The following is a 13652-nucleotide window of genomic DNA, read 5'->3' on the forward strand; positions in this document are numbered from 1 at the left end:
TCAAAACCACTACTGAAAAAGTATGAATTCAGTCAAAATACAAATGTTTGGAGCATACATCTAGATATATGACAGGTGAATTATGTAACACAAGTGAGTTGAGATTTTTTTTATTGACATTTACATATTATTTGCTGTTCTTCATTGTTGGTCCCCATTGATGACAATTGTATCAGTAATTTTATTATCTTCTTTCTCCAAAAAAATCATAATTTTTCTAAACCATAACTACAAACTGCAAGAATAATATAAAAAAAAAAATTTTTTGGTGGAGTATTCTTTTGAGAGAGTGCTGTTACATTTTCAGTAATTTTAAGCAACGACTTTTAGGATATTATATACTGACATATTTTCAACTTGCTGGTTTAGAAAATTCTTAATTTTAATTTTAAATATTTACTTTTACTGTCACAAAGCGCAAAAACTCATAATCTTGTAATTTCTCCTTTTTCTTACAGGGTATTGTTGTTAAAGTGGTAACAGATAAATTAGGTGGACAGTACTACAAAAAAAAAGGTGTTATAAAGGTGAGACTTTTTAAAATGTTTATTTTTGATGCAACTCCTTGTGAAACGTAAAACATCTGGTGTAAGCAATGAGGAAAAAAATATATTTTATACATTTCTGTGATGTTTAACAGGAAGTCCAAAACAGATACACTGCAGTTGTGAAGATGATGGATTCTGGAGACAAGCTGAAGCTAGACCAGTCCCATTTGGAGACTGTAATTCCAGCACTGGGTAAATTTGTCAATTAATAACCACAAAGTTTAAATCCTATTAGTAATGTATCACACAGTGTTTTGGAAAAGCATGTCATTTAGCTACTTTAAAAGTAAAGAAGTGTTTTTGTTGTACTGGGGAACCTTTTTATACACTGACACTGTATCTTTTATAGGTAAGCAAGTTTTGGTGTTAAATGGTGTTCACAGAGGTAAAGAAGCAATCATGGACTCTCTTGATGAGAAAAGCTTTTCAGCAACCGTAATTATGGATAGTGTAAGTACCCTAAACATAGAAGAGCAATTTCATATTCATATTAATGTCTGTCTATACGGAGTGCAAACATACCCTCATAAGAATATGTACCTTCTCAGCTTATAAAAGACCAAGATTAACACAATTTACAATTGTACACTTTGCACAGATCAATAATCAGATTTCAGATCAGAGCCTAAGTTTGTTCAGCTGAAAGAACAATGTACTATGCTCTACTTTGCAGTGGCTTAAGCATAGTGCTATATTCTAATCTGTGAAACTGGAAAAAATATTAATTGTTCAGAAGTCCACTCAGTCATTTTATAAAACATGATATATATTCTTGGATATAGCTTTTCCTTTTCAACCCTAGAATAGTTGTTGACTGTTAAATGTCCCATCCTCTTTATTCCCTCCTAGTAAGTCATTCAGGGACATTTAGAAGTGAGGCCAACATGGTGACACAGTTGCTGCTGCTTTTGCTTCGTAGTCTTAGTAGTGTATATTTGAATAAATAGATATTTATTGTGTTCATTTTTTTTAATTCAGTGAATAATTGAAGCTATTAACCATTCATTAGCCAAAAATCCACACAATACATTCAGCATGAAGGCTCAGATATATCTTTTCTATTTTACAGAGGTAGTGCTATCATTTAGTGGGTATAGATTATGAAAAGTGTTTATAAAGTGAATACGTGGGGTTTTTTTCACTGAAATGTTAAAGGAACAGTAATGAAATTGTTAATATTACAATTTTTATACATTTGGAACCTGCATATGTTTAGACGAAGCAGCTGTAATGATGCCTTTTAGATTGTTTTGAATGTCTGAATTACAGCACAGTTTATATCTTTGTTTGACAGGGACATCTGAAAGGACAAAAGATTGGAGGAATTGCTTATGAAGACATTTCAAAGTTGGCTTGAGAGCAAAAGAGACTTATTGTGTCAGGATATTCATTATTTGTATGGTGCATTAAGGACACATTTAAAATCTCGTAAAATCTTTCTTTACGTTTTCAAGTTTGTATTTCCTATTTTCACATGATCGCAAATAAAATTTAAGATATTTTGTGTAAAAGTGGTTTTCATTTACCTTTTTCCTTTACTCAGTTTTACACAGTCCCATTCAATATCATTCAAAATCTGTTTATAGTAATCTATTTAATTTAAATTAAAGGATCAGCATCAGAAGTGTCCGGTATAAATTTGATCCTTAATAGCCGAAGATTTACATCCACACTACCAACAATTTGCCATTCCCAATTGTTTTAAAATTTTGAACCACATCATTCACCTTGAGGAATATTTTGTGTTCCATTTGTTTTCTTATAATTCTTACTATTTCCAACTGCTTATGAAGACAAATAAGCAGTGGTTCAACAGCAGTTCCAAAAAGCTTTGGCGATAGTGGCCTGTTTGGTTTTGTGTTCTAATAAAAATTAATCAGAATTTGTTGTTTACCCAAACAAAGGCTACTGGACTTTTGTAAAGGTATTTGATCAAAGCACACATATTACGTCAAAACCCAAATGTGCAGAGTACTGCATATAGATATCCCTATTCTGCAATACCAAATGCTTTTTGTACAAATGTTGACGGTATGTATAGTACATCAAACAGTCATCAAAGGTTTGGCAATTGTGAGCCTATCTTTAACAAATCTAGTTTGATCTTATGAAATTGTTAAAGGCTGCACCTTATCAATTCTGTTTAAATGTTTAAAAATACCTTGACATCATTATTTTGTAACAGTATTGGTCTATAAGTTTCCACATTCCAGAGTCTTTAGTATTCTTTGAAAAAAATAATAATCAGTGCTTGGCATAAAGTGTAGAATAGGATCTTATCTCCTCCAGCTTTCTTAAACATAGCTATAGTTAAATAGGTAATATATTACTTTTTTTTTAAATAAGATTCTGCTGGTAACCATCTGGACCTGTAGCTTTCCCATTTTGTAAAGAACTTGCAGTGTCTTGAATTTCGATGAGAATCAGTGGTTTATCCACTTTCATTGTAAGAATTGTAGTTTCAGCAGTTCTAATTTATCAAGGATATTGGAAGCATTGGCATCTCCTTCAGGACACTCTGTAGTAACACATTTCCTGTAAAATATGTATTAGTTACTCTTTATGTTCACTGAGTGGTTCCTACTACATTGTTAAGCACTTTGTCTGTGTTCATAATAAGAGTGGGGCACCTATTAAAAAAAAAAAATAGCTGCTCCATTTTTCTTGTAACCAGAAGGTTACATTTTGTAATGCCATTTTTTGTATGGCATATCATTAGGTGAGTGTGCATATCCTTAATCAGTTTTGGAGTTCTCAGGAACTTTGAAATAATGGCAGATTTTTTAAACAAAAGACTGAAAGAAAGAAAAAGGCAAAAAGAAGTAAGAAAACAAAACTGTAAAGGAAGTTTTTTTATATTGGTATCGTATTTTTTTTTATATATATAACAAAAGTTTCTTTCCAGCCAATCTCTGAAGATGATACTGGTTAAACTTTGTTTTCCTTAACATATTGTCAATGTCAGTAACTTTCTATTCCTTAAAAAGTGGTTAACTGCCCTGTAGCTATTGTGATGTTTATTTCTTATCTATGTCTTCGTAAATTCAGGAATTCCTTTGTCTAGTTAGTACAGCTATGCAGAACTGACCAGTTCGCTTGCTGTCCTACTGCAGATCTGCATGATGGCATACCCCACACTTGTAAGCATTTCTGTATACCTACTGTATTGCTTGATCTCAGAACGCACCAAGCTCTAAAATATTCAAGTTTTGTTCTTTTTTTATTCTTTTAATTTTCAATTGTACACAGTCAAAAATTATATAATAAACTGAGGTTCCATATTAATTGTTAAATTATTTGAAAAACTAACTACACTTTAGTAGCATTGTTTGTGTGCTCTGTTCCAACTCATTTTATGTCTGTATCCTGTTTAGGTCTTAAACATAGGAAACAGAATTGTTATTTATTCATTTATTTTTCACCTCCTTCAATTCCTCATGTACATGTAGCTCTCAATCCATTGTTTTTGGTACTTCATCACCCCTCACATCTCAAAGTCATGCAAGTGAGTTTCTCTGACAATACTAAACTGCTTGTACGACTGTGTGTGCTTCGTGCTACTTGGGCACACTGTGGCTGCGTGTAATATAATAGATGGGTATGCAGAATAAGAAGATGGATGAATAGGAGATGGTGTTATTTTTCTTTGCACCCTATAGTCCTAAGGACTGTTGGGGCAAAAGGTTGGGAGCCTTCTATCTTGACCACCATCCTTTCCACTATTAAACCAAGTGGGCTGTATTTTGATCATTCATTATAGTCCATTCCTGGCTATGATCCAGTCATTTTCTGTCTTCTTTTCCTTGTTCCATCAGCTCTTCCAAGCATTACTGTATTTTTCAATTTGTCACCCTTCATCCTAAAGACATGTCCACACATTTCCAATTTCCTCTCTTTGGTCTTGACCTCTGTTGTTTCTCTTGTGTTTAACACTTTTCTAATCTCTTTACTGCTGACCATGTCCCTTCAAATTACTCCCATTTTTGTTTTATATATTGGTACACAAAATGAGCAGATGGGAGGTCTTGGCTATTAAAAGTCTGTTATTTCCAGTGAATGTATTTGTTGTAATCTTCAACATTTAATAGGATAGCTGCTACAATGTCAATCCATAAAATGAGTCCTACACCGTGTGAAATGGTATGCCTTGGGGTTATGGCCTCCTGTGGTGTGTAAGTGGTCCGCTGTCATCCTCTGTTGTATCGAACCTCTGAAAGCCACTTGAATCCTCCTGATTTTCTGGGGCTGACCTATGTCACTCTCACTTCACACTAAGCCCACTTTAAATGTATCTCACCTGCCATGATTGAGCTCCTGTGTATAAGTTCAGTTCATTAAAACAGCTGGTTCTGCAAAATTTACATTGATCTACATTTTATATTTATGACATCCAGCTGTTACACTTGTTTTAAGAAGAGATGATGGCCAGTGTACACTGTTAATAGCTACAGCTTCTGTTTGCAGTTCTTCTATGTAACACTGATTAGCCCTAAATTAATCATTAATAAGGGAGTCATTCCAACTAATTACTCAATGATTTATTAAGGAAACAGACTGTCTAATACACTCTCATAAATTTTTGAGGTTTATAAATTATTTTACTCAATTTGGCAGAAAATTCATCAACCCTCTTATTATACAATCCTGAAGCTGTCAAATTTCACATATTCAGATTATTTTTACACATATTAAAATGCACTTTATTTCAAAAATAATATTGTCACAGCTTTTTCAGGTTGTTATAGTCAATCTTTGGAGGTGTGGGAAAGCTGTTGAGACTTGGAACAACATAATCCATGAAATGTCCATCAATTATCCCTTTGCCATTGTTGTGAATAAACCAGCAGTAGACATCAGTTCCATTGACCGGATCTGTACCATAGTATTTCTGCCATCCCCTGTAGAGACAAGAAATAATCCTGAATTGTACCTGGTCACATGCTTTGAAACTCATTGCAAGTGAGAATATGTCACACAAGTTCAATGTAACAAGGAGACGGTGGTGATGAATGTTTTAGCCTTATTTCAGTCGTGACACAATGCATAAAGTTAAGGCAGCAACTCTTAGACAAAATGCTGCTGTGAAAAGCACAAGCTGCCGGCTTACCTTGAAGAGAAATTCTAAAATATTCTTGTGTGCTGTTAGAGCTCTTTATTCACTTAGGGATAATAGAAGCCTGCCAAGAAAGTTTCTTTAGTGTATCCTCTGATTTTTTCATACACTTCCACAGGCATGCAGTATATATAAGAATTCACAGAAATGTATGCAACAAGTGCGGCTTTGGACTTCCTTACTTGACTAAGATTTGTTAAAAAACGAATGGTTTCCTTAACCAACAGGACCTATGCTATGGAGGTACACAATAATTCACTATGAAAATGGTCATGCCTGTAGACTTAACCGGGGTACATGGGAACAGTTTCCTTTTATAAAATGGATTTGGCATTAGAGAGACCCTGAAGAACTGGATCTCCCTCCTGGTGAAGTGGGCTTACTTTTTTGTTGACACCAGGCCTCCACGTGCCAGTGTTCAGTAATCTCACACTGAGCTTTGTGGAGCTGCTCATGACAGTCTCTCCCCAAATCAGTTCACAGAGCTCTTTCTAAATCTGAAATCTGTGGCACAGCCTCATTCATTTTCTTGAGTGGCTTTCAGTTGACTGCTGCACTGTTTTAATGCATGTACACATGCTACACTGCTTTACCTTTACTCAGTTGTTGTTATAACCTTTTAAAATACTTTGAAGTATTATGTGAATGTTACTATATGAAGAAAATATTCTTTGACCGCTTCTGCAGGGCTGTGGACATCTAGACTGGAAGCCAGTGGAGTGATGGAGTAGGCGACACTTGCTGCTCATTTCCTGCATGTACGCTGGTGACTGGAAAGGTTCGGCTGATTTATTGAGTATTCAAGTGGACTGGCCTTCTGTTCAGGACCTCCTGCTTTGTACTCGGTGTTACCATGATCAGTCCAGAGCCCCCCCACCCAGAAGTCTGAACTGGACATAGTCTAGTGAAACAGGCCCAAAAGTTGAAAGTGAGAATTGTGATGGTAGTATCCATCCATCCATCCATTTTCCAACCCGCTGAATCTGAACACAGGGTCACGGGGGTCTGCTGGAACCAATCCCAGCCAACACAGGGCACAAGGCAGGGAACCAATCCCGGGCAGGGTGCCAACCCACCGCAGGATGGTAGTATCAGACACAAGGTAATTGCAGGGTCTCACGCACACACAAACACACAACCCCACCATGCAGTCAATTCAGGCCAATTCAACCTTAAATGCACATATTTGGAATGAGGTAATAAAGCTGTACTACGCATACATACTCCACTCAGACAGTGACTGTGCCAGGATTTGAATCCATTTTTCTGAAGCAGTTGGCAACCAAAGCTAACTTCCAGGCCGCTTTTATAGAAATCAGTCGTGCTGAATTAGCCAATATTCAAGTTGAGACTCTTTTGAAAGGCATTTGCAAAACTGTGGTTAACTCTGTTGATACTGAGTGTGTTATTAAAGAAAATATACTGTTTAACTAGAAAAAAGTATCAAGCGATAAGAAATCTTAGTTTAGGTTAGGCCTTCTAAATTAGTAACCTTAACACACCAAGCAGAAACAAAGATAACTGGATGACCTTTAAGTAGTAATATGACATCTAATTCCTTCTCTTCTTTGTAAGACCCTCAACAAGCTGCTATTCCAGTACAAGTTTGTCTTTCCAAATCTTCATTTAACCCCCACTATGAAACGGGAAGGCTCAGCTGATTGATCATTACACATTTTTTTTCATTTTTTAATGAATCTGCACCAAATGCAGTTAGGATAAGCTCACACTTGCACACTTCCATTCATTGCTTTAATTTAGAGCAGACAATGAATGAGCATCTCAAGTTGTCTTGTCGCACATAGCTTCCTGGACTCCAACAGTTTACATCTGAGATCACTTATTGATGATCTGTCATTCAGTCAGGAAGGTTATCGGCAGCACTATAAAAGAGAGAAGCACACTGCCAGGGGCATTTCCTCTCTTTTTGTCGTGTTTCTCTTGATAGAATATCGATCGATGTAAGATAACCAAATAAATGCTACAGTATATCTGAAAACATTAGCACATATTGCAAGTATGGAGGCCCACCAATTTTTGGGAATTCACATCAATTCCTATGCTGATTACAAACAGCCAAATGATTCTTTCTAGTGTGAACTGGCATCCTGTCAAAGCTAACTGTCATGGACGTTTGTACACCTTGTGCTTCCAGAATAGGCTCTGCCCCACCACAACACTGGACTGACACAGGCAGGTACAGGAAATGGATAACGGGTGAGCATCTTGAATAACTCAGTTTTGATAGTTATGACACAAAAAAACACAAGGATGTGTGCCTGTATCCAGCAGGGAGCACTCTTTCTCCCCTGGGACGTGTTTCTTGATGCAGAACTGACTAGTACCAATACCATCCCTTTTGTACCCATGGTGGAAAATGTCTCGATGCATGCTCAATAATCCAGGTAAGGAAATTCTCGAAAGTTGATTCAGTTCATCTGGACATAGTTCTTTTCTACGGCAAAAATTCGTCCACCCCAAGGACCAGGTGCCCCGGCACAGACAGAGTAATATCGTTTACACAGTTAAGTTCCAAGAGGATTGCCGTGAATTATACATCGGGGAAACCAAACAACCACTGGCGAAGCGGATGGCACAACACAGAAGAGCTACCTCGTCAGGCCAGGACTCCACAGCCTATTTACACCTACAGGACAGTGGTCACTCTGTCAGTGATGAAGATGTGCACATCCTGGACAGGAAGGAATGCTGGTTTGAGCGAGGAGTCAAGGAGGCCATTTACGTGAAAAGGGAACAACCATCTCTGAACCGAGGAGGGGGCCTAAGGGTACATCTTTCACCATCTTACAATGCTGTGATTGCAGCCATTCCCCAACTCTCTGTGAATGGTACTCATGGCCGTTGATCAATGGACAATTTGCATATCATTGATCACACTGCCCATTGTTAGTCCATGGTGCTAGTTTCGGTCATTATACAAAGGTACTGTTTATAAGGTTGGAGAAACCTGCAGCCACTTGGATGAGTGATGTAACATATCTCCCTCGGGAAAAAAACTATGTCTAGATAAACAGAATCAACTTTCTAGAACATGGTGGAAAATAATTACAAGAGAGAAATAGGTGGAAATTTCAAATTAGAGTCCATCATTTAACTGTTCAAAGTGTTTTGCTTAAGTGTTTCAAATAATGTGTTTATTTTAATGTTTTATTGTGTAAATGTTTTCTTCTGCAAACTAACTGTGATAATCCTCTGGTGATGGCTTACCTGATTCCCTCCCTACAGTATACTCTGCATGTTGATTCATTTCTAATAACTGTACAAAGATATGTAAATGATTTATTACCTTTCAGTTTTCCAGGGGAAAGTTTCACTAGAATCGGAGTGGCCTTCTCCTTTTTTGTTATTAAGCTTGTTGTTGTCCAGTTTCCTTTGTTCTCATAATCTCTTGTCAACAATATGCTGGTTTACTGTCACGATCCATCACAGTTTAAATTCTTTTTATGAGCTATATTTATTTATACTACAATTTGTATATTCACTGTACACAGACTGACTTACAGGACTTTTCTAGCTATTATTGATATTGTTATGATTAGTCCATTCTAAATGATTGCTTCAGTCATACATCTCCTTGCCATATTAAGAAACATTATAAATTTGATTGGCCTTGATAGATGTAGTTGGCATTTCTAGTAGTTTTCTGTTAAGTGCAAAGGTCGCTCTGCTTGAAATCTATTAGGCACATTCTATTCTACATGAAACTACAAGTCATGTAAGATCACCACCAATATTATCCTGTGACTCTCCTAGGGTCTACCCAAGTGAACAGTAAATAAATAAAGACAGAGTTTTCATCCAACTGCCATAGTTTTCACCTGGCTTTTAGCAATCATACTTATATCTTGCAAAACAATAAACATTTTAAAGAGCTTAAGCTCTTAGCCCCACAGTAGCATTTTCATACCTGGTGACTTCAAGTTTATTACCCTTCACCTCCATTGTAGCCTCTGGTTTTTGTGGATCTTTCCCGGGATGAAAATTATATATGTATATAAAAGGTTCATTAGAAAACTGCCCTGAAAGGCAAAAAAGACAAACAACGAAGACTGGTAAATCGTACAAAACTGTGGAAAATAACTAGACTGAGTCCTAATATCCAAAAAAACATTAGTGTGTCTCAGAAATGTTTGCATTATCAACAACTTCAGTATTATATATAAATTAGCAAATTTTTAAAAACTGTATCAACTATACAATAATCCACTGTAAAATCATGGTCTTAGTTTTCATGATTTTCGTACTATATATGCTGGAGTACGTGGGGACACATAAAACTTAATTGTTACTGCCATGAAATCTGCAGCTGTATCTTTTTCACATCCATGTTCTGTAACACACACGGAATGTAAAACAGCTTTGTGCTAGTGCTCAGTAATGAAAGCTGTAACACAGAATAATGAAAAGTTGTAAGTTTGAAAGGAACAGACCCCTTCTGCTCAAGATGGTATTCCAATGCATATTCACATAATTTTGTGAAATATCATCAAGTCAATATTTAAAAGGTGCCCAGTGTGATACAAGTAGTCCCCTTGTATCTGTGGGTGATAAGGTCCAAGATCTGCTGCAGCAGCCAATCTTATATGTAAGTCATCTTTCGTTTACATAAATACCTACGATTGATAAATCATGATTGAAAAATTATGCATAATAAGACATTACCAAGCTTAAATAATAATAAAATGCATTGCAGATTATTATACTTGTGCTCTCTACCTCAAAAGAACACATCAGCATGGTGGAAATGACGTTAGACACAGAGGTGTGGCCCCACATGCTGCTGGAATCCTCAGGGTTTTTGTGGAATGCTGCAATACAGATGTGCCGCCATGTATCCAAAGTGGTGAAAACATTTACTCAGAATGGTGCACAATTTGAAACTTATGAACTACTTATTTCTGTGGATATCTAAAACTGCAGAAACTGAATCCCCAGATAGGGGGCTCTACTGTACCATCTACTACTACTTATTGCTGTCTGTGTGCTGTCTTTAATCCCCAAAATAGGAATAATACGAAGCAAAAGTATTTATTATCCTGGTACGTTTTCCCCCTCATTGACCATTCTTTTACTGCTAAAATACTGACAAAAAACTCTTAGCTCTGGCTTTGGTATCCCTCTGTAAATGCCTTTTGCGATTTCTAATATCCTTTTTAACCATTGCTGTCATATGCTGATACAATTAGCTCTGGAGTTTTCTTGATTCAGAACAACTGAAATCTATTATAGATCAACTTTTGTGAAATTCAGATGTCATCTTTATCAATCATTTAACCACAAGTTTCTTAAAACTGGAAGTACTGCACAATTAAGATGATTTCCACCACAGAAGGATTTTGAAAAGCTTGTTTACTTTATTTGCCTAACCCAGCCATTGGGGACGCACAAACCAGTGTGTTTCTTCACACCGGTCCCAAGCCCGGCTAAATGGGGAGGGTTATGTCAGGAAGGGTATCCTGTGTAAAATTTTGCCAGATCAATATGCGGACAACAATACAGATTTCCATACTGGATCGGTCAAGGCCCTGGTTAACAACGGCCGCAACCAGTACTGTTAGTCAATAGGGTGCTGGCAGAAATTGGGCTACTGTTGGTCGAAGAAGAAGAAGAAAGAGAAGAAGAGGGGGGAGACGTATCCGGAGGCAGAAGGGCAGGAGGAAGGTAAAGAGAGTGGAACTGAGGGTAGGAACTTTGAATGTTGGCAGTATGACTGGTAAGGGGAGAGAGTTAGCAGATATGATGGAGAGAAGGAAGGTTGATATATTGTGCGTGCAAGAGACTAAATGGAAGGGGAGTAAGGCCAGGTGGACCGGAGGTGGATTCAAATTGTTCTATCATGGTGTGGATAAGAAGAGAAATGGAGTAGGGATTATTCTAAAGGAACAGTATGTCAAGAGTGTTTTGGAGTGTTTTGGAGGTGAAAGAGTGTCAGGCAGAGTGATGATTATGAAGCTGGAAACTGAAGGTGTGATGATGAATGTTGTCAGTGCATATGCAGCGCAAGTTGGGTGTTCAATGGATGAGAAAGAAGATTTTTGGAGTGATTTGGATGAAGTGATGAACAGTGTACCCAAGGGACAGAAAGTGGTAATTGGAGTGGATTTCAATGGACATGTTGGTGAAGGGAACAGAGGAGATGAGGAGGTGATGGGTAGGTATGGTGTCAAGGAGAGGAATGAAGAAGGCCAAAGGATTGTGGATTTTGCAAAAAGTATGGGCCTGGCTGTGGTGAATTCATATTTTAAGAAGAGGGAGGAACATAGGATGACGTACAAGAGTGGAGGAAGATGGACACCGGTAGATTATATCCTCTGCAGAAGAGTCAATCTGAAGGAGATTAAAGACTGCAGAGTGGTGGCAGGGGAAAGTGTAGTTAGGCAGCATAGGATGGTGGTCCGTTGGATGACATTAGAGATCAAGAAGAAGAGGAGGAGAGGGAGAGCAGAGCAAAGGATCAAATGGTGGAAGTTGAAAAAGGAAGTCTGCAAGGTTGAATTTAGGGAGGAGGTGAGATAGGCACTGGGTGATAGTGAAGAGTTACCAGACAGTTGGGCAACTGCGTAAGAGTGACAGCAAGAAGGGTGCTTGGTGTGACATCTGGATAGAGGAAGGAGGAAAAGGAAACCTGGTGGTGGAATGGGGAAGTACAGGAGATTATACAGAGGAAGTGGAAGGTGAAGAAGAAGTGAGATAGTCAGAGAGATGCAGAAAGTAGACAAGAGTACAAGAAGATAAAGCGCAAGGTGAAGAGAGAGGTGGCAAAGGCGAAAGAAAAGGCATATGATGAGTTGTATGAGAGGTTGGACACTAAGGAGGGAGAAAAGGACCTGTACGATTGGCTAGACAGAGGAACTGAGCTGCGAAAGATGTGCAGCAGGTTAGGGTGATAAAGGATAAACATGGAAATGTACTCACAAGCGAGGAGTGTGTGTTGAGCAGATGGAAAGAGTACTTGGAGAGGCTGATGAATGAAGAGAATGCGAGAGAGAGAAGGTTGGATGATGTGGAGATAGTAAATCAGGAAGTGCAATGAATTAGTAAGGAGGAAGTATGGACAGCTATGAAAAGGATGAAGAATGGAAAAGCCATTGGTCCGGATGATATACCTGTGGAAGCATGGAGGTGTTTAGGAGAGATAGAAGTGGAGTTTTTAACCAGATTGTTTAATGGAATCTTGGAAAGTGAAAGGAGTGGAGAAGAAGTGTACTGGTACTGATTTGTAAGAATAAGGGGGATGTGCAGAGCTGTAGTAACTACAGGGGGATAAAATTGATGAGCCACAGCATGAAGTTATGGGAAAGAGTAGTGAAAGCTAGGTTAAGGAGTGAGGTGATGATGATTAGTGAGCAGCAGTATGGCTATAGAGAAGGCCAGAAGGAGTTGCATTGTGTCTTTGTGGACCTAGAGAAAGCATATGACAGGGTGCCTCGAGAGGAGTTGTGGTATTGTATGAGGAAGTCGGGAGTGGCAAAGAAGTATGTAAGAGTTGTACAGGATATGTACGAGGGAAGTGTGACAGTGGTGAAAACTGCAGTAGGAGTGATGGATGCATTCAACGTGGTGGTGGGATTACATCAGGGATTGGCTCTGAGCCCTTTCTTATTTGCAATGGTGATGGACAGGTTGACAGACGAGATTAGACAGGAGTCCCCTTGGACTATGATGTTTGCTGATGACATTATGATCTGTAGTGAGAGTAGGGAGCAGGTTGAGGAGACCCTGGAGAGTTCAAGGTTTGCTCTAGAGAAGAGAGGAATGAAGGTCAGTAAGAACAAGACAGAATACATGTGTGTGAATGAGACGGAGGTCAGAGGAATGGTGAGGATGCAGAGAGTAGAGTTGGTGCAAGTGGATGAGTTTAAATACTTGGGATCAGCAATTCAGAGTAATGGAGATTGTGGAAGAGAGGTGAAAAAGAGAGTGCAGGCAGGGTGGAATGGGTGGAGAAGAGTGTCAGGAGTGATTCGTGA

General features: G+C 38.1%; 2 protein-coding genes across 2 annotated transcripts in view; one reads left to right on the plus strand and one right to left on the minus strand.

Annotated features, from left to right (window-relative positions):
• kin (Kin17 DNA and RNA binding protein) overlaps positions 1-2010 on the plus strand; it is a 77613-nt gene extending 75603 nt beyond the window's left edge. The window contains exons 10-13 of the mRNA XM_028813999.2: positions 459-527; positions 641-740; positions 898-998; positions 1843-2010. Of these exons, the coding sequence (XP_028669832.1) occupies positions 459-527; positions 641-740; positions 898-998; positions 1843-1905 (333 nt within the window). The 3' untranslated portion in view covers positions 1906-2010. The remainder of the gene's footprint in view (positions 1-458; positions 528-640; positions 741-897; positions 999-1842) is intronic.
• A 3061-nt stretch (positions 2011-5071) lies between these two features.
• The window catches only part of itih2 (inter-alpha-trypsin inhibitor heavy chain 2), a 52586-nt gene continuing 44005 nt past the window's right edge, over positions 5072-13652 (minus strand). Inside the window, exons 20-21 of the mRNA XM_028814030.2 lie at positions 9590-9701; positions 5072-5446 (exon numbers count right to left, since the gene is read on the minus strand). Of these exons, the coding sequence (XP_028669863.2) occupies positions 5269-5446; positions 9590-9701 (290 nt within the window). The 3' untranslated portion in view covers positions 5072-5268. The remainder of the gene's footprint in view (positions 5447-9589; positions 9702-13652) is intronic.

This window comes from Erpetoichthys calabaricus, chromosome 1 (genome assembly GCF_900747795.2).
Source record: "Erpetoichthys calabaricus chromosome 1, fErpCal1.3, whole genome shotgun sequence".
Classification (NCBI taxonomy): Eukaryota; Metazoa; Chordata; class Cladistia; order Polypteriformes; family Polypteridae; genus Erpetoichthys; species Erpetoichthys calabaricus.